We start from the raw sequence: 18,301 nt of genomic DNA, 5'->3' as shown, positions 1-18,301 counted from the left end.
ATCCACCTCTGCGAAGAAGCCATACTCGCTATCGTCGAAATTTTCTATGTCTGTTGACGCCCATTCGAATCCTCCGTAAGGAAGTTTCTGTACCATGGCATGTCCGTAGAGGTTATTAACGTCGGCGTAGAAGATGTAATTCGATGCTCGATTCGAATCATAATCTTCTTTCATGTGTACGTTATTGGCTTTTGCATGTCTCTGTACGCATTGCACCATTCCACCTCGTATCCCTCTTTCGATGAAAAGTAACATGTCAACGTCCGATATCAGTTCCAGCTTGACCTTTGTCTGGAATAACATTGCCGACCACGCTAATCCCGGTAGGCTGTAGAAATACGCTGGATCTAATTTATAAATATTCGTTGCCGTTTTCCTGAACGCTTGAAAAACATCCGCGAGTATCGTTACGTCTAATTTTAAGTATGCGTCGTGGTAGTCTCCGAGTGTCCTACATTCTAATTTCTCCCACATGAGTTGCGCGTGTTGGTATTCTTCGTCCGTGATTCCTTTCTCTCTGAGTCTGCTGTAAAATTCTCTTGGAGGTGGAAGAGCGTCGTCGTTAAATTTAGAATTATCACTAACGTATTCGTAAGGATAAATCCCTTTACGTCTAACGAGTTCTATGTCTACGTTGGGAAAACTAGCTCTAGTTATTTTGAATTGTTCGTCTAGAAGTTTGCCGGCAAGAGCGTCCAGGCTGGCAGAGAGAAATCTGTACGAATCCAGAAACCTCATCTCGATGGTATTTTTAGTCTCGGGAATCATAACTTTCTTACTTATGGAGATGTATCGTTCTTCGTTTTGAGCAAGAATATCTATTTTTTGAGTGTCGTATCCGAGTTTCCTGATTAAGGGATGAAAATCGTAATTAGAACCATTGTGAAAGAATATGGGGACGAATTTTGGTTTTTGGATTTTGAGGTTGCATGCATTACAGATTCCGCTTACGAAGCGACCGTCCGTATGCGAATGGTGAAACACTTTACGATTGTCGTCCGTGAAGTGGTTATCGCACACAGGACACTTGACAGTGTCATAGTAATTTTGAAGTTCGATAGCAGATAACGGAAGCATCGGTTTCGATGTTTGCAGCATGCATCCAATTTTCCCAACCTCCTCGACCATCTTTTCGAAGAAGCGTTCGATTGCATCGGGTCCTCGGTATACGTACGGTTCATCTATTTTATCCTGTCGCACGACAACGTAACCGAAACTGTTTGGTTCGTGAAGCTGGTAAGGTGTGGTGGAAGAAACTTCGGGATCCGGATCGCAGTACGAGAGTGGTTTGAGGAACGCCTCGAAATCAGCAACGATGATGGCCGGATGTTCCAACAATGCCTTGTGCATTTTGAATTCTTCCACTTCGTTCTTTTCGGGCATCAACATTCGAACCGGTCTGTTGTTGCCGCAATATATTTTATGTTCGGCAAGTTTATCGGTAGCAATCTGACGTCCGGTGTATTTTCGATAATCGGATTGTTGTCGATCGTTGAACGTGGTTAGGCATCTCGGGCAAACTTCGATGCAATGTTCATACTTGGTAGTTTGACTTCTGACCAAACGTGATAGTGAACGAATGAGACAGTAATGGTGAACACTGTCGTTTGAAATAAGAAGAAGATTAATCACACGAGCATCGTCATCGTCGACTTCGCTTATCCTGACGGGATGCACGACATGTTTATCCAACGTGTAGGAATACACGTTGATGATTAAGCGTTTTCCTTCTGCATCTCGTGCTCGTGTTTCGAATTTTGATATATCAGAAATGGTCACCGGGTATTCGATGCCAGTCATTGCATTTTCCAGTTCGGGTTCATGCTGCTTGTAATGATAAACTTGTTCTGGATGATTTGACCAATGAATCGGGTGAAGTTCCGCCAACACACACCAAAGAAAACACTTGTTATCGCTGTTCTGTATATTTAACACAGCCCTCTTGTGTTGAATGTTCGGTGGAAGAGGAACGTAGCTGGAAGCGCGAAGAGGCGAGAATCGGTTCACGTAAACAGTTAACGTGTGAGGACTTCCACACAGAGACCATCCCGATCCTTTAGCCTCGAAATCGTCGTGTTTCTTAACCAGTTCATTTGAAAGATCAGAATAAAATTCGTCTAAATTATCGACGTCCGCCAAATGAAGAGCCTGGTTTTTTGTTCGATGATAGAAAATACTTGTTGTACCGTCGACTTTTTCGTATTCGGAAAATAGATCAACGTATACTTTTATGGAATTATTTTCCAATTTATTTTTTAGAATATTTATCACGGATGTTTTTGTTTCACGCAAGAAACTAAGAATGTCACGGCCTGGTTCCGAAGTTAAAGAGAAATCCTGAATATGACGGTTGAATGCAGATCTAATTGGTTTGCGTTCATCGGATAATTTTACTTGTTTGGAAGTAGAAGCTTCCGTTTCTGAATCATCAATTTTTCTTTTCAATGTTCCTTGTTCGGTCGATGGTTTGCAAATTTTAAGGTGTTTACTTAAATGTGCAATGCTGATCATCTTTCCGCATCGAGCACAAGGCTTAGAAGGTAACGAACGATTAATTCTCGAACCTGTTTCGCTACATCTTGCCCTGTGCTTGCTAATATTAGTTTTAGATATTAATTTTTTGCAAGTAACACATTCGATCAAACTGGTAGATTCCATTATGCTTTCTCAGATCACACAAACAAAAGAAAATAATTTCCAGGTATGTTATTTTATATGGAATTTCTCGGGGTGATTACAAAACTCAAAAAAATTCAATCTATACTGTGAATACAATTTTCAGGTATGTTATTTTATATAGAATTTCTTGGGGTGATTACAAAACTCAAAAAAAAAAAAATTCAATCTATACTGCGAATAGAATTTCAGGTATATTATTTTATATAGAATTTCTCGGGGGAACAGATCGTCACGACGATTGTGTGGCCCACGGCGAAGGCTTACCTGGCGTTTGTAGAAAGGCACGCGACTCAATTCGATCTGGGGAGGAAGCTCGATCTGCCCCCACAGCTGGCTAGTTTCAAGAGCGACTGCATCAACGCTCTAGCTTGGCGTCACGTTTTCGAGAAGGTTTTCGGAAAGGATCCGGCCAAGTACCTGCGAACGATTTTTCCCAATACCGTCTGCGACGGCCACGTTCTCAACGAATTCACGTGGACGACCCAGCATCGTTTCCACACGCATTATACTTTCTCGGCTGGGGTCTGATCTATCGATTCTGCTGCATCATCCCGACGTTCTTCATCATACACTGCAACATCAATTACCTGGTGTTGCATTATACGGTTCTGGAAAAACAAGTTGAACGTCCTGAAAGATTTGTACCAGGACGTGACCGAAACTGACGCATTCAAAACTCAATTTCTGCGCCTCCTGAGGACAGAAAAAAGAATATCGAATCAGTACAAAACCTTCGAACGGACGATCCTGCCGGATAATTTTCGTTTCCACCAGATTGTTGAGGGTTGTGGCAGCAGCAGCAGCAGCAGAGATCAACAGCACAACGTGTGGTCTTGGGCCACGTACATCGATTCTCTCAACCTGGACGCAAGCAAAGAACGCTACTTCCCCAAAAAGGATTCCGCGTTCGTTCGGGAGCGCATCGAGCGCGTGAACTGGGTAAAGATCCCCTCGCCGTGGGTCGACGTCGTGCGAACGCTTTTTTCTTACTTTCACATGAAAGATGATCGCAATTTCGGAGCCAGGCGATTATTTGGAATCGAGGCAAACAGCAACAATACCATAAAAGCGGTCGTTTCCCCGAAGTTAGGATTCAGCTTGATCCTCGACCAGATAGACCAGCAGGAGAACGAAGCGTGCTGCTTGCTCCATTTCATCCCGGGCAACAACATTCGCATAGAATTCTCCTGCTGCGACGTACCTGACGCGTGCTGCGAATTTTGTCATACGATGTGCTTCTTGCAGACGCTGAGCAACACAACCCCGACGCTCATTTCTTCGGATTTGAAAGTTATACTCGTAGGCACAGAATCTTCCTCGCTGCAACCCACCACGAACAATTACAGAGTATGCCAAAAATGCCGCGCCTGGTTTAGATCGTCGTCCGACGTCGATGCTGCAAATTTGCAATTAATTCATCATCCTAGTGGATTAGTTTTGGATTTGCGCCAGCCCGACAAAATTGTTTTGAATCCTTTCTTGATAGAAGCCTTATTATTGTCCCGGGACCGACGACGAAATTGAGATGACGAGCATCGCCAGCACGACGGACACCGCATCATCTTCGACCACGAGCCCCTCGCACACTTCGAGTACGAAGACTCCCACAAACCACCTTGGTGGTGCGAAAAATAAATTTCCACACTGGTCCGAGCACACACTTCCACGCATACGAAAACATTTCGGCAGGCGTGTGTACAATTTGGATTTTCTCTCGACGGTGCTGGAGAACGAGGATCCTATCGATAAGGCGCCTCCGATCAAATTGACGCTGCACACTGCGATCGGGGTCCAATGTAAGTTAGTTCGGTGCGCAAATTAAAAAAAAAAAAAATAATAACTCATGAAACTCTATACAAAAAGGCGCGCATTGGCTTTGATAGCCATGACCATTTTAGAAGTGGTTTGTTGGGCACCACGCACCCCCCCCCCCCCCACCATCTCTCTCTGGCAGGATATATATTTTATTCTCTTTTTTTTTGATGGGGCCTTAACAAAAATAATTTTGATTATCTCACACACACCGCAGAAGATCACACATGAGTTTTTTTTTTAAAAAAAACAACAACATCGTAGCAGATTACGCTGAGAGCACACACAAGGTCGTAGTAGATTACACTGAGGGACCTTACAGTAGGAGGAGACAGCAGACTTATAAGAAAAAATGTCGTAAATCATTTCAAAAGTGTGTGTAGGTCAAAGGACGAGTTAGCATAAGAGCAAAAATTTTCAGGAGGAGCTTAAAAAAGTGATGCCAGAGCTTTTTTTTTCTGTCCACTTTTCTCTCATTGTAGGTTAGATTAGCCCGTAAAACATCGTAAAATAAAAAAAAGTAGATCAAAAGAATGGTTCCAGAACGTACCATACCAAACCTTCGTCAGGCACGGAACGTGGAGAGAAAGTGAGTTTTTGAGATTTTGATGAAATTTTCGTAGGTTTTGCAACACTGTGGCTCACTTCAGTGAATTAAAGTGAGTTTTTCATGTTTTGGTGCTGTTTTCTTCGCTGAGAAACATCGTCAGCGCAATAAACGAGTCGCAGAACGTGGAGAGAAAGTGAGTTTTTGAGGGTTTTTTATCCTCACTTAATGTCCTTCAACCGGTGCACCTGCACTACTAGTAGAGGCTCTCGTGTAGTTTAGCACGTAATAAAAAAGGATAGGTTAAGTTATATCACGTAAGATCGTGGCATTCGTACCAAGTGTGAGGTGGGAAAAAAGGGAAAAAAAGGGAATTTTACTAAAAACATCGCTAACCGCTAAAACATCGACAAAAAATTGTCAAAATATGTCAAAAACTGATATTCTTGATAAAAAAAAAGAGGCTAAAAAAGAGCTCGTACCAAGTGTTGCGTTGAAACGATACATATACACTACTCTTGGGAGTTGGCAACTTGCATTCTTGGGAGTTGGCAACTTGCATTCTTGGGAGTTGGCAACTTGCATTCTTGGGAGTTGGCAACTTGCATTCTTGGGAGTTGGCAACTTGCATTCTTAGAAGTTGGCAACCTGATTTTTTATAAGTTTACAACCTGACTACCGTTGGTATGGCAACGTGGCTTCCTTGAAGACGTCAAGAATGAGCCTAGTCTTCTCCCTTCCTCCATAGCCTAGGACCAGGTGTCATTTGAGATAGCCCAGGTCTTATATTCAGCATACGCCACTGGTGGGAAGTAGAACAAGAGTAGAAAGATAGTGAGGGGAGGGTGCAGGAGCGCAGGTTGGAAAGTAGGGGGTGCCAAAAATCCATCTATCTTGAGCCGCTCCTGACTCGTGACGTGTTCGTGTTTGGTATAAACTGTAGAGCACACCAGATGTTACTGGCAAAAGTCATGAAAAACGACAATGAATATTTTCATATAAGAATTTTTTGGCGTACTTCCTGAATGATGATATATTTACATGATTATTTCTTGCTGTCTATTCTTGTACACAAATGCAATGCAGATGTAACACATGTAGGATGTATATTTATTTACTTTACATTGCAATGGATTACCATTTAGTCTTGCTTGTCTCTTTGCAGCCTTTCGTCCGAGTAGATACAAAAGTGTGGCCCAGTGTTGCCAGAATAGATGATATTTACGGCGACAAGCACTTGGTTTGTACCTGTCCCCCAGTTCTGCCTGCTTAACTGCAAGGAAGGAAGATTTGCTTCAGATACAGGACTGCTACTTGTAAAGGATCGAGCTGTTTGTCTATCTCTCTGTGAAAGTTTCGTTAATAATGAAGCACCTCGTTTGTAAATAAATGACTGTCAAATAAAAGTTTATTTAAAATTACTGTCATCGTTATTGAATTCGGTGATGAATTCTCAAGGCTACACAAGCATTTGCACAATCATTTTTCTTATAAAATCGAAATTCTTGCAAAATCTGAACCGATATCACAGGTATCGGAAAGTATCGGTTACACTTTATTCACCGATACCAGCCGATACTTTTCCGGAATTTTGGCTGTTTGCGAGGTCCGCAACCTTTATTGGAGTATATTTATCCTGGAAGTTATGCACCAAGTTTCCATTGATTTTGCACCAATATCTATGTGAAAAGACTGTATTTTGTGATTAAGAAACGAGCTTCTTAATCTTCTGATGTAATTTTTAAATATTTTAGAGCAAAATTATGGTAAGTTGATGCTTATAATTGGAGTGGACAATTCACCCACTGATATTTTTCAATATTTTGAAGCACTTGTGATTCTGATAATAATTTTCAAGCATCGGTATCGGCATGGGCGTGTTTAAGGGAAGTTCATAGGGTCCAACCGCCCCCCCCCCCCTTTTGGTTCAGTAAAATTACCAGATTACCTGTTATATCCGCTTGTTCACAAACATTTCTTCGGACGTATTTTATTCTCCTAAATCTGCGACTCATAGGACGGGATAGGGATGGGAAGGAAATAACGTAATTCCTCACACCAGATGGGATTGCAGGCCAAATGTTTGCAATTTCTTGATAGTTTCGGAATTTCTGTGGAAAATGCTCAGATAATTCCTGACATTTCGCAAATTCTATAATATTACATGTAATTTCTGCCCGAAGCAGTTATTTGTGAACATGTAGCATGAATATTACCATTTCATTATAAGTTCCCGATATTAAGTAATCATAAAGTTCTAATTTTTTGACAATGATGTAACAAAATGTAACAGCCTGTGGGTTAGCTTCAGCCATTAGGCCTATTACTTCTCTCTCTGTGTTTGGTGTAGATTTAGAAAAGAAAAAAAATGTGTGTTCAAGGATATGCTGGCGCTGATGTAATGCATGGTAGATTTAATGGGGTGAGATCGATATTTTCAGAGAAGTGTCCAAAAGCAATTTTGTGCATTGTTCAGCACATATTTTAACTCTAGGTGTTGCCATCATGTGAAATTTATGCGATAAGGAACTACATTGGGACTGTAAAAATCAGTGTTTTTTCCAACGGTCTTTTAAATATCGCATTGCAAGAAAGCCAAGGAAACACCGTAATATTCTCAAGTTGTTGACACAAGATGGACAGAAAAATTTCAAAACTAAGTAGCGTGACTTGTGGAATTGTTTTCACTAATTGTAGAAACTTTACAGGCTTTAAAATTTACCAGTACAAGAGAAACATTTCAGCAAGCTCTTCAATTTCTTCAGTGTGCAACCTATGGGGAGTTTGAAATATCTCTACTTGTTCTAATCAAATTGTTTTCATGCATTTAAACATTATTTTAGGCACCTTAAAAGGTGGACTGTTCAGTATTGTGAACATGTCAGCATTCTAATAGAGGTAGGTCATCATCATCATCTTTCCTACCTCTGGCTGGGTCGGCATAGAAATCAAGCCTCTCCATTTTCTTCTGGTCTTTCACCATTTCCCTTTTTCCACGGTGTTCCAATCTTGTCCTCTTCTCCTAACACTCTCCGCTATCTGCTCTTTCCACCAACATCTTGGTCTTCCCCTTGGACTTATTCCCACTCCTTGTGCATTGTAAGCTCTTACTGGCAGTTTTTCTGCATCCATCCTCTTCATGTGTCAAACCCATCTCATCTGTACCTGATTTATTCTGTCATGAAGCTTCACCCCCCCCCCCTGTCTGTTATATCTTCTCATTCCTTATTCTATCCCTTCTAGTCTTCCCCAACATACTTCTTAAAAATTCCATCTCTACTGCCTGCATCTTACATTTAATAGAGATATTTAAAAAGAAACCCTAAGGGTGAGTTCTGAGAACTTTAATGAAATTTATTCCAAAGCAGAGAAACTATTTAGAGACTATGATGAAGAAATAAAGAGACCTAGAACAACCAGTCGTCAAATAGGAGGAATAAAGAATATTATAAGGTAAACCTCTGTCGTCCATTTTGGACCATTGTTTAGTAGAAATGAACTCACGTTTCTCTGAACACAATGCAAAATTGCAACAACTTCTTCCAAAAATGTGATATGGCTATTTCGTTCATTCATTGGAACAGTGTGTCAAAATGTTGAATGGCCTGGTTGATAATTTTTGCATTTTCAAAAAGGAACAGTAATTGAAAAGACACGTCCAGGATCGGCATTATAGGCAGTAGAAAATTGTGATATGCTTTTTTGCCTAATGCACAAATTGTTTGTGATCTTGACTACACTGCCAGTTTCAACTGCAACACCCGAGAGGATGTTTTCAACATTGGAGAAGTTGAAATCGTGTCTTCGAATTCAACGGAAGATTCTCGACTAATGGTCCCTGCAATGTTAAATGTACGTAGGAATATTAAAATAACACCGATGATGTTATTTTCAATTTTCTAGCAAGGAGGAAAATACTAATTCTAATGTTGTAATTCTTTTTTAAAGTGGCCCGACCCTGTGGCCGAGTGGTTAGCACATCGCGCTGCGACGCCAAGGGTCCCGGGTTCGAATCCCGGTCGGGCTTGGTTGTTTGTGAATGTCCATTCATCAATTTCATCATTTCCTCACTCATCCCCATCTTCGCAAATTAGCCAAGAGGCACAAAACGCGAAGTAAAATAAACTAATTCAATCAATCAATTTTTTAAAGTGAAGCTGGGAATAGCTTTTTTAAAAGCATTTTATATGGAGAAGTTAGAAGTTTGTAGATAGACCTAAATTAATAAAGTTACGGCCTTTCATGTGGTGGCAGATTGGATTTTGATAGCCTGATCATATCTAGGCCTGCTATACATCCCGGATTTTCCGATACAGGCACAGAATGTTATTATTTGTCCCGGTGTCCTGAATAATTTCTGCGGAATGCACGGGTGGGGAAGAATAAATGATTAAAGGTAAACTTTCCTAAACTTTGTTTATATGTGCGTGGGCGTAATTTTAAAATGCTCATTTTACAAAACAATCTAACTGTACATTGTACCGCTCCCTCTCGATAATCCAGAGTTATCGAGTTACAAGAAGATTCTGCAAAGATGTTTGACTCCATACGATGGCATCGCCATCTGCTAACAGCATAGTAAGTAAGCTGCTAACTGTAAACAGTTAGTGCTCGGGTGCCTATCTGTTCAGTCCGGATTTTTCAAGTAAATTTTCGACATTTAATTGTGAGATAGCAGCTTAGTTCATTGTAAAGAATATGATAATGGACTGTACAAATGTACATAATAATTATGTTGTACAAATATAATTTTGTCGGGTCCAGACACCGAAATCCTTACATTCATCCTATGTATGTATGTCATCTGCAGTAGCGAAGTGTGGACTGACGAAGGAGGCAAGCGATTAGAGACAGATATACAATATATATATTTATATCTTACAGGAGATTGGAATTTATTGTGGTGAGTACATCGTCCATGCATGTGTTTCTCTTGGATGGAGATTTTAATGTTTATGTCCCCTGAGTCAGAAGCGACACATTAATATAAATTGGGGGGGGGACAAAATTTATATTAAGGTGGCGCTTCTGGCTCAGGGGACATAAACATTAAAATCTCCATCCAAGAGAAACACATGCATAGACGATGTACTCACCACAATAAATTCCATACTCCTGTAAAGCCCGCATCGCACGGAACTGGATATCCAGTAGGCATGCCCTAGTTGGCGCTGGACTGGCTACCCATTTGCTAGTTTTCGCCTCACACGATACTTATCAGCGTACTTGTCGATAGACTTTTGTTCCCATCTAGAGGTCACGAGTGAAGTTGTAATGGCGGCCGCGTGAGATGTAAACAATGTATCACTTCACATTTTTAAAACCCGATAACTATTCAACCGAGAGGAATAACGTTTCGTATAAAATGTTCTTAGGTACAAAACAATGGCGCCGCTTAAATACATACTTTACAACGTTTACTGTACACGTGTGGAAGAATATTTTAGTTGTTTCAAATGTAAACACCATGCACTCAGCATAGATGGTGTAACTTGACGTGCTTTTCATGCTGTATACGTTAAACATTGCTGAAGTAACACTCGGAAACCACAAACAAGAACGCTTCTTTGCACACTCACAGAAATCTTCACATGGCGAAACTTTGCTCTGATTGGCTGTTCCACAGAATCCAATGGAGAAAGGCAAGTAGCTATTAGAACATGTCCTATTCCTCCAAACCAATCAAGCAGTCAGCCAAGCGGCCGTGATTGCTACCTAGAAGTTAGTTCAGCGCCAACTAGGGCATTCCTACTAGAAATCCAGTTCCGTGTGATAGGGGCTTAATTCTTTAAAGTCAGGTAAATCGGATGTTGGTCGCCTCGCTTCCACGATTTTCATTTCTACACTTTTCTCCCTCGAGCTGACTAAACGAAGCAGATATAAATTGCTAAATAATACACTCGCCTCTTTGGGTTCCTCGATGGCGTAGTGGTAATGTCGTCTTTGTAGTCAAGGGGTCCCGGGTTCAATACCCGGTTGAGGCACATTCAACGGATCTCACATTAAACTGTAGGTCCAGTCATGATTAACCTATCTGTGCGAAACCAAAAAGTGAACTTAATAACCCAACTCAAACAAACAGTAAAGCACCCCGTACATCGCCGTATCAACAGATCCCAAATTCATGTTCGTTTCGATTAATTCAGGGAACAAACACCAGCAACAAACACTCACTTCCTTCCAGATTCTTTCCCCAACTACAAAGCATCCAAACAATATCACTTTGAAAAGCTCTGAAACAACAGAAAGTGATACCAACCTATTTCCTTAATTTTATCACTCACGGGAGAGAAGATTTATTAGTTTGGAGATAAAAATTACGGTGTGGAATCAGAATCATTACAACAGAAAGAGTAGGTATACAATGTTTATGTAATAAAGTGCCATAATAATACAAAATGTTTCTTTGTTCTTAATGTGTACAATGTATACGATTTAGATTGTGATGTTTACAAATATCAGAAGATAGTCCCTTTTTCAGGTACTACTTTTTTCCCACCAATTTCTATTCAAAAGCCATCAATTTATTGAATTAACTTGTAAAATTTGTTAAAAATTTCACTTGAATTACCGTGTAAATAACGACAGTTGCCAACACTGTAGCTCTCAACACTGGTGATGTAATTCGAGCTGGAACAGACATTCCTCTTCCCGGAAACACAAGCGCTCGCCCTTTCCACCCTTTTGCCTCAACCCCTGAAGTCAAATATTTGACGCGTTTTCAAATTCGCGAAATACAAAATAATTTGTAATTTAAATAACCTACATGGAATTTAGAGTAATGATAATGGTTTCTTTCATCAGTCATTTTATGATTATTAATTGTCAGTATCCTTATGGTCATATTTATGTGCTCATGAAGACACATATTGGTTATCGGTCTGCTGGCAATGTTTCCTTCTGCTTTCCGAGAAGCACTAAGAAGCTCAGCTTTTCTGTAAGGGTAAAAACACAGTGAAGCACATCACAACTCACGGGGACAAGTTTCCGGTAATTCAAAACCATGGGGTTAAATGGGGAGAACATAGTGGAGTCCCGCTCATCGCGAAAGGTTCCCAGGAACAAACACGGTTTGATCTTGGGTCCCTTGTTTCAAGTGGAAGGCTCTGTGATTGGTCCGCTCAAGGTCACTTCTCCCTTTCCTGGAAGACACCCTCCCGTTTCCCCACTTTTTTGACAGAGTTGTCGTTTGCAAGCTTGTGCGACGGTGTTCAAGGTGCCTGTCCGACAGCCAGTTCATTCATTATACCCTGACATTTTTATGGCTTGACTGGGCTCCGTGCGATGTGCAAGGGTTCTTGTGCCTCACTGTGTTTTTACCCTTAGTGTTGAGGCCCGTATCTCCAACAAGATTTCACCCTTCGCCATATGATCCTTCGGGTGCATTGCTTTTCCGTGTCGGCGGCGCAAGCAGAGAGTCTGCTGCTTGCAAAGGGCCGCTGAAGGAGTTTGAGGCCGTAAAATATTGTGAAATCGATTGCGATGGAATCTAAATAAGGATAAAACATTAAATAATATTTTAATAGTGCAAGCAGTGCTTGCATTGCTTGTACTATATCTTCGCCGCTGGTCATCTGCATGACGATTGTATGAAATAATAAATCTTTTCGTTTTTATCCCTTAGAGTAATGTGCTTTTATTTCTTTGTGCCCTTAAATTTAGCCAGTTCCTAACTATATCCCTGTACCTGAGATGAGTCTGTGCTTCAGTGAGTCTCATTGTTCACCGCAGAGCATTATTCTGTACATTCCAGTAAGGCCCGTAGCCAGAATTTATCTCCAGGGGGGCTTTACAAACACAGTATTATATGAAAGTACATTATGTGTGTGTGTGTGTGTAGGGGGGTTCATTTAGTTAATATACGTAGAACACATGCAGAAATCCAGAGGCGAGGCGTCCGGTCATCGGGAGATGCGCCGATGACAAAGCAAAATAATAAATATATTGCTTATTGAACGAAATTAGTCAAGTAACACCATTAAACAGCTAGAAATACGCAAGAGATTCGCTAAGTATAGCGCATCGAAAGGAGAGCCCAGTTCTACACCCCCTCCCCCTGTGCCCAACCGTCCCGCTGCATTTCCGTTGAGTCAGGCGGGCCAGCTCATCGCAGCAGGTCTGCGAATCCAAGGTCCTTCGACCGCTTTTCCCCTGCTTTTGAAGGTCTGGTCATGAGATACCTTTTTTTTCAGCCTCCTTGTTTACAAACACGGCAGGGTTTCTGTGACATCAAGATGAAACATCTCAGAATGTCCAGCACTGTAAAGCATGCAATGCTCTTGTTTTTTTGTTTTTTTTAAAAAAAACGTATTGAAGAGCATCGCAACGCAACTTACACAGAATACATGAAAGCAATAGTGCACAGAAAAAAATATAAGTAAGCAAAAGTATAAATTTCCCCACGGTTACTGCTAGAAAGAACTGAAAAAAAAAGCAGTTCTGCATCCATTCTATTTTCTTCATAGTATTTCTTCTATTATTTTTTTTGATCATGCGGCCCAAATATCGATTTCTGTGGGAAAAATGTTCTTGGTTTACAAAACACGAAGTACTTCCTGCTGTTTTGTGTTTACTACGCTTACAAATGACAAGATTGATCAAGATTTTTGTTCTCGAGGTGATAGACATACATACTTTTTCAAACAGAACCTTTTCCTTGACATATCTTACTTTCACACCAGGGATGGCCAAAAATATCAGGATTCTGGAAAATCTAAAAATCTCGGTTCAAAAATTCTACTACCCGGATTTCGGAAGCAATCCGAATTTCGGAGAGAGAAGTTTAACAATTTTTCCTTTTTTTTTTTTTTCTTTTTTTTTTTTTTTTTTGCCATTTCTACTTCACAATTCATGTACGAACACTGTTATCATCATTATCAATGTAGGAATTCCCCCTCCCGGTTCCCCTTCCTAGGTTGAAAGATTGACCCTGACGTTTGGCAAGTCTTTCGATGACTGCGTAAAAATGTCACTAGGGTGACCAGACATACTCTTTTTAAGAGTATTATACTCTTTTAGAGGTTCATATACTCTATACTCTTTTCAATTTGCAAAAATCCCCAAATATACTCTTTTCCTTAAAACAAAGGTAAATATGATATTGAACAACATATAAAATCAAAGTCACACACAGAATGTTCATCGGTTTCTGAGACACGTAAGTTGGATAGTTTCTTCAAGTGTATTGATGGATATAGTAAGTCAATATAGTTTGGAAACTAAGGTTGTTGGATTTGTAGCAGATAATGCACCATTAAATTTTGGTAGCATAAACAAGACAACATCAGGAAATAAAAATGTGCACAGAGAGTTGGAGTGCAGATTAGAAAGACATATTTTGCCTATTGGTTGTGGGGCTCATATTCTACGTAATGCAATTTCTGTACCTTGTGCGAAAATAATACCCATAGATGTTGAGAACTTGGTTTTCAAAATATACAATCATTTTAGTATTTTTACTGTGAGATCAGAAAATTTGAAAAGATTCTGCGAATTTATTGGGTGCCATTATGAGGGTCTTTTATACCACTCAAAGATAAGAGTCCTCTCTTTACTTTAATTATACGTCAGTATGAAGCGATAAAGGCCTATTTTTTGAGTGAGGAAAGTGCCCCAATTGCTATAGTCATTTTTTTTCAAGATGATACAAGTGAACTATGACTATATTTGCTGCATGCACAGCTACTCCTGTTTAATGATACTATGTTAAAAATTGAAAGGGGTGATATAACAGTAATTGAAGTTTCTGTTCAATATTTTCAACTCCTACAGAATAGAACAGAACTTTTTCCCATTCTCAGCAAAATGTTTACTTATGAAACTTGTAAAAGAAGGGAGTATGAAGGAGGAATATGCATACTCTGTTTCAAATAGGTTATTGTGAAGTGGTAAAATACTTAGAAACATGGTCACTTCGTTTTTTTGAAGATGTCAAGAAACTGAGGTATTTACTCCTTGACTCAAGAATTTCTTATGAACAATTCCAAGAGTCATTTTCATATATCCATCAACAAGCAAAACATAATTCAAATTCATTGGAATGTAATGATAATGATATTTTTGACACTTACTGTGCAATTTCAAAAGCCGTTGAAAAACATCTTGAAGATTGGGGGGAAAGAAAAGAAACAATGATGGGTAAGTGGAGGTCAGTGTACAAAGATTTAGTACAAGCTGGATCAAATTTAAAAATGATTGTGCCTCTTATAAAATTCTTGTTTACTCTACTCTGCCTGGTACAAATGTTGATTGTGAAAAACTCTTCAGTGTTATGAAAACTTATTGGCGAGAGGAGGAAAAAAATACACTCCTGGTGTCAACACTCGAACAAGTAATGAAAGTGAAATTCAATGTGGACATGACCACAATAAAGGACCATTTAAACATACGACGCTGGGTGGGCGACGGAGCCCATTGGTGAGTAAGTATTTGTAATTAGCTAATTACATTAGACCCATAAGTAATTTGAATCTGTAGAGTGTAGGCCTATTTTATAGGGGCTAGAATAGAAGCAATAACAAATAGCCCCTGGCCGCCTTTATCCCCCAGGGGCGTGGTGTTGATCACATCACCCCTACCTTTGGCACCCTATACGCCTTCATGGCATGGTGCAATGCACTTTATCTGGCATGATACGGTTTACAACGCGTGGTTGCATACATGCAAGATATGGTACGTCATTTCCGTCCAGAGCATGTGAAGAGGATGGAAACATTTCCAGGATATGCTAATACTGACTTAAGATTAAAAAGTGTATCAAAGGAGGGGGGGATCAACACTGAAATAATTGAATGATGGTGTTGATGATCGGAAAAGGGGGGTTCAGGGAGTGAAGGCTCACAAATGCAGGAAAACACCAATGGTAAATTTTAAGCAATACCTAGTATGTTCAGGAGAGAACTAACCTGTAGCATCAGTGCGCAAATGACGAGAGTGCTCCAGTTGGAAACCATCCTCACGATATTCACCTGCAAGTAATAATTACTAAAGTGAAATAGGAAACACGTCAACTTCTGCGATTCGTTGTAATTAGATTTTAAAATCTTAAAGATAATCTCACAGTAAGTTGTTTTTTTTTTAAACATGTACAGAATATTTTAACGATGAACAAATGCAGCAGTTTAATAATCGAAGGGTTCGGGGGTAAAACGTGGTAGTAGACACAGTGGCGGCGATTGGGTTCCAAAACTGAAGGTAAGGTTGCAAAATTTGGGGGGAGGGCAAGGGCAGTTAATTTTACATTGGTAAATAAGGTTTAGTATAGTGCGGGAGAAAAAGTTGCAAAAAGTGGGGGGCAACTGCCCGCCCTCGCCCCCTCCCTAATCGACGCCACTGGGTAGACATTTTGGTCATAATTGAGTTACAAAATGTAAGGAGCCGTTCTTCAATTTACGCGTGGAATTTTCATGTCATGCAATTTGCATTGGGCTCATTGAAATTTGAAAGCTTCTGAAATTCGTAAACAAAACACGGACCTTCAACCTATAGACTATACTCTTTTTTGGTCAACAAATATCTGGTCACCCTAAGTCACGTTTCGCCACTGCAGAAATCCCTTCTTCCCACTCATAGCAGAAGCCGAGAAAATATTTTAATTACTTCCCTGTGCCTACTTTGCAAATCAAATAAACGAATGTGACATCTATTCTTTGTATTCTGTGAATTTAACCTTTATCAAGTTCTGAGCAAAATAATATCTGCATTCTGCTATCTACATTGTCACTCGTCACTGCGAACAAATTTTAGAAAGTAGTTTTAACAAACTTCAGAGGGGGCTGACGGCACCCTTGGCCCCTGCCTGGCTATGGCCCTGATTCCAGTTCTTCCTCTATTGAAACTTATCAAAGGGTATGCAGATATCTGGAATGTCAGACTTCAAAATAGTTATTTTCCTGCTTCCATCATTGGTGACAGATGTCGCTGACAGAATCATTTCATATACCTACTCCAGCGCTGGAATAAATGGTTATTATTGTAAGTCGTTATCAAAATTCCTCCCACTGCCACGTTAAATTGAATGATCAGATATGAGGAATAAACTGAATAAACAAAGAAAAAACTATTATTTCAAGGGGGGTTGGATCCTCTTTTGAGGCACAGTGCTCTGGTTCCAAATTTAAACTGTAGATCCAGTTCAGATTATCATGAGAAAAAAGTGAGCTTAAATCGAACCTGTTAAACTTGGTAATCAAACAGAACATTTGAGTCTTCGAAAATAGTATTAGGCTTGGTAACATGTTGGAAAAACTAGCAGTTGGGAGAGGTGATCGCCCTTAACACCCTCCCCTTCTGACAGTCACCCGTGCAGTCTCCAAATTTGAATTACAACCGTAAGGTCGTTCTCAAGTTAGGGTGACGCGACTTGCTGTCCGAACTGGCAACTTGGAAAGATGGACTAGCGATCAGAGGAAATCAAAGTTGCTGAGGGGATGCCTCAAAATTTAAATTAAAGGTGTTGGGCCATTCTCGAGTCCGGACCGGAGGGGGCTCGAGACGGACTTGCAGCCCGAGCGGTAACCACCTGAAAAATATGGCCATTCTTTCGGGGGTTGAGGACCTGCGATAACAGGAAATATTCTCGCGACAGTGGCGGTGAGCGATCAAACGATCTTACCGGGAGGGGGCGTTGCTTCCCGCCTGCAAATTTGGAGGTTGACGGACGAGTACCACGGTCAATTTAGTTCGCACAGCAATTTTCATTAGGAAATATATGGAAGTGGAAATATGTTTTTCAGTGTCAGAAATGGAAAATGCCAATTAAAATCAGCACGAACCAAATTAATTTAATTATATTGGCCAGGAAACTAAAGATTCCATTAGATCCAGTCGTTGTCAACTTATTTAAACCAAATGTTATGTTTGTCATCAAACTGAGATAATACGCTCTATAATTATGCCATAATCTTTGATGGCAACCCGATGGCGTAGTGATAACGTCGTCGCCTTGTAATCACGGATTCGCGGGTTCAATACCAGGTGGAGGTGCACAGTGATTTTGATCTCACTGTAAACTTTAGGTCCAGTCCCGATTAGCCTCAAAAGTGGACGAAACCAACAGTGACGAGCCCATGATCTCCTTTATCGCACAACACTTGAACAACCTTTCGTTCTGACGTCAGACGAGGAATGCTTGTCTTAGGTTTGGTTGTATTATATTTATTACACTAACTAACTAACTCTCTAGCCTTCTTAAACCCGAAGGTTCATGGCTGCAGCAACACAGGCCTTCCATCTGTCCCTATCTTGAGCAAGATCTATATACTC

The 18,301-nt window shown here is 40.4% G+C and overlaps 1 protein-coding gene across 1 annotated transcript in view; it reads left to right on the top strand.

Annotated features, from left to right (window-relative positions):
* Positions 1–6,459, top strand: part of LOC145979463 (glycine dehydrogenase (decarboxylating), mitochondrial) — a 70,293-nt gene extending 63,834 nt beyond the window's left edge. The window contains 1 exon segment of the mRNA XM_083112369.1: positions 6,204–6,459. Within this exon segment, the coding sequence (XP_082968495.1) occupies positions 6,204–6,311 (108 nt within the window). The 3' untranslated portion in view covers positions 6,312–6,459.
* The last annotated feature ends 11,842 nt before the right edge of the window (positions 6,460–18,301 follow it).

The sequence above is a fragment of the Lepisma saccharinum genome, chromosome 26 (genome assembly GCF_977018435.1).
Source record: "Lepisma saccharinum chromosome 26, izLepSacc3.1, whole genome shotgun sequence".
Classification (NCBI taxonomy): Eukaryota; Metazoa; Arthropoda; class Insecta; order Zygentoma; family Lepismatidae; genus Lepisma; species Lepisma saccharinum.
Note: the sequence above shows the minus strand (reverse complement) of the source record. Positions and strands in the feature narration are given on the sequence as shown.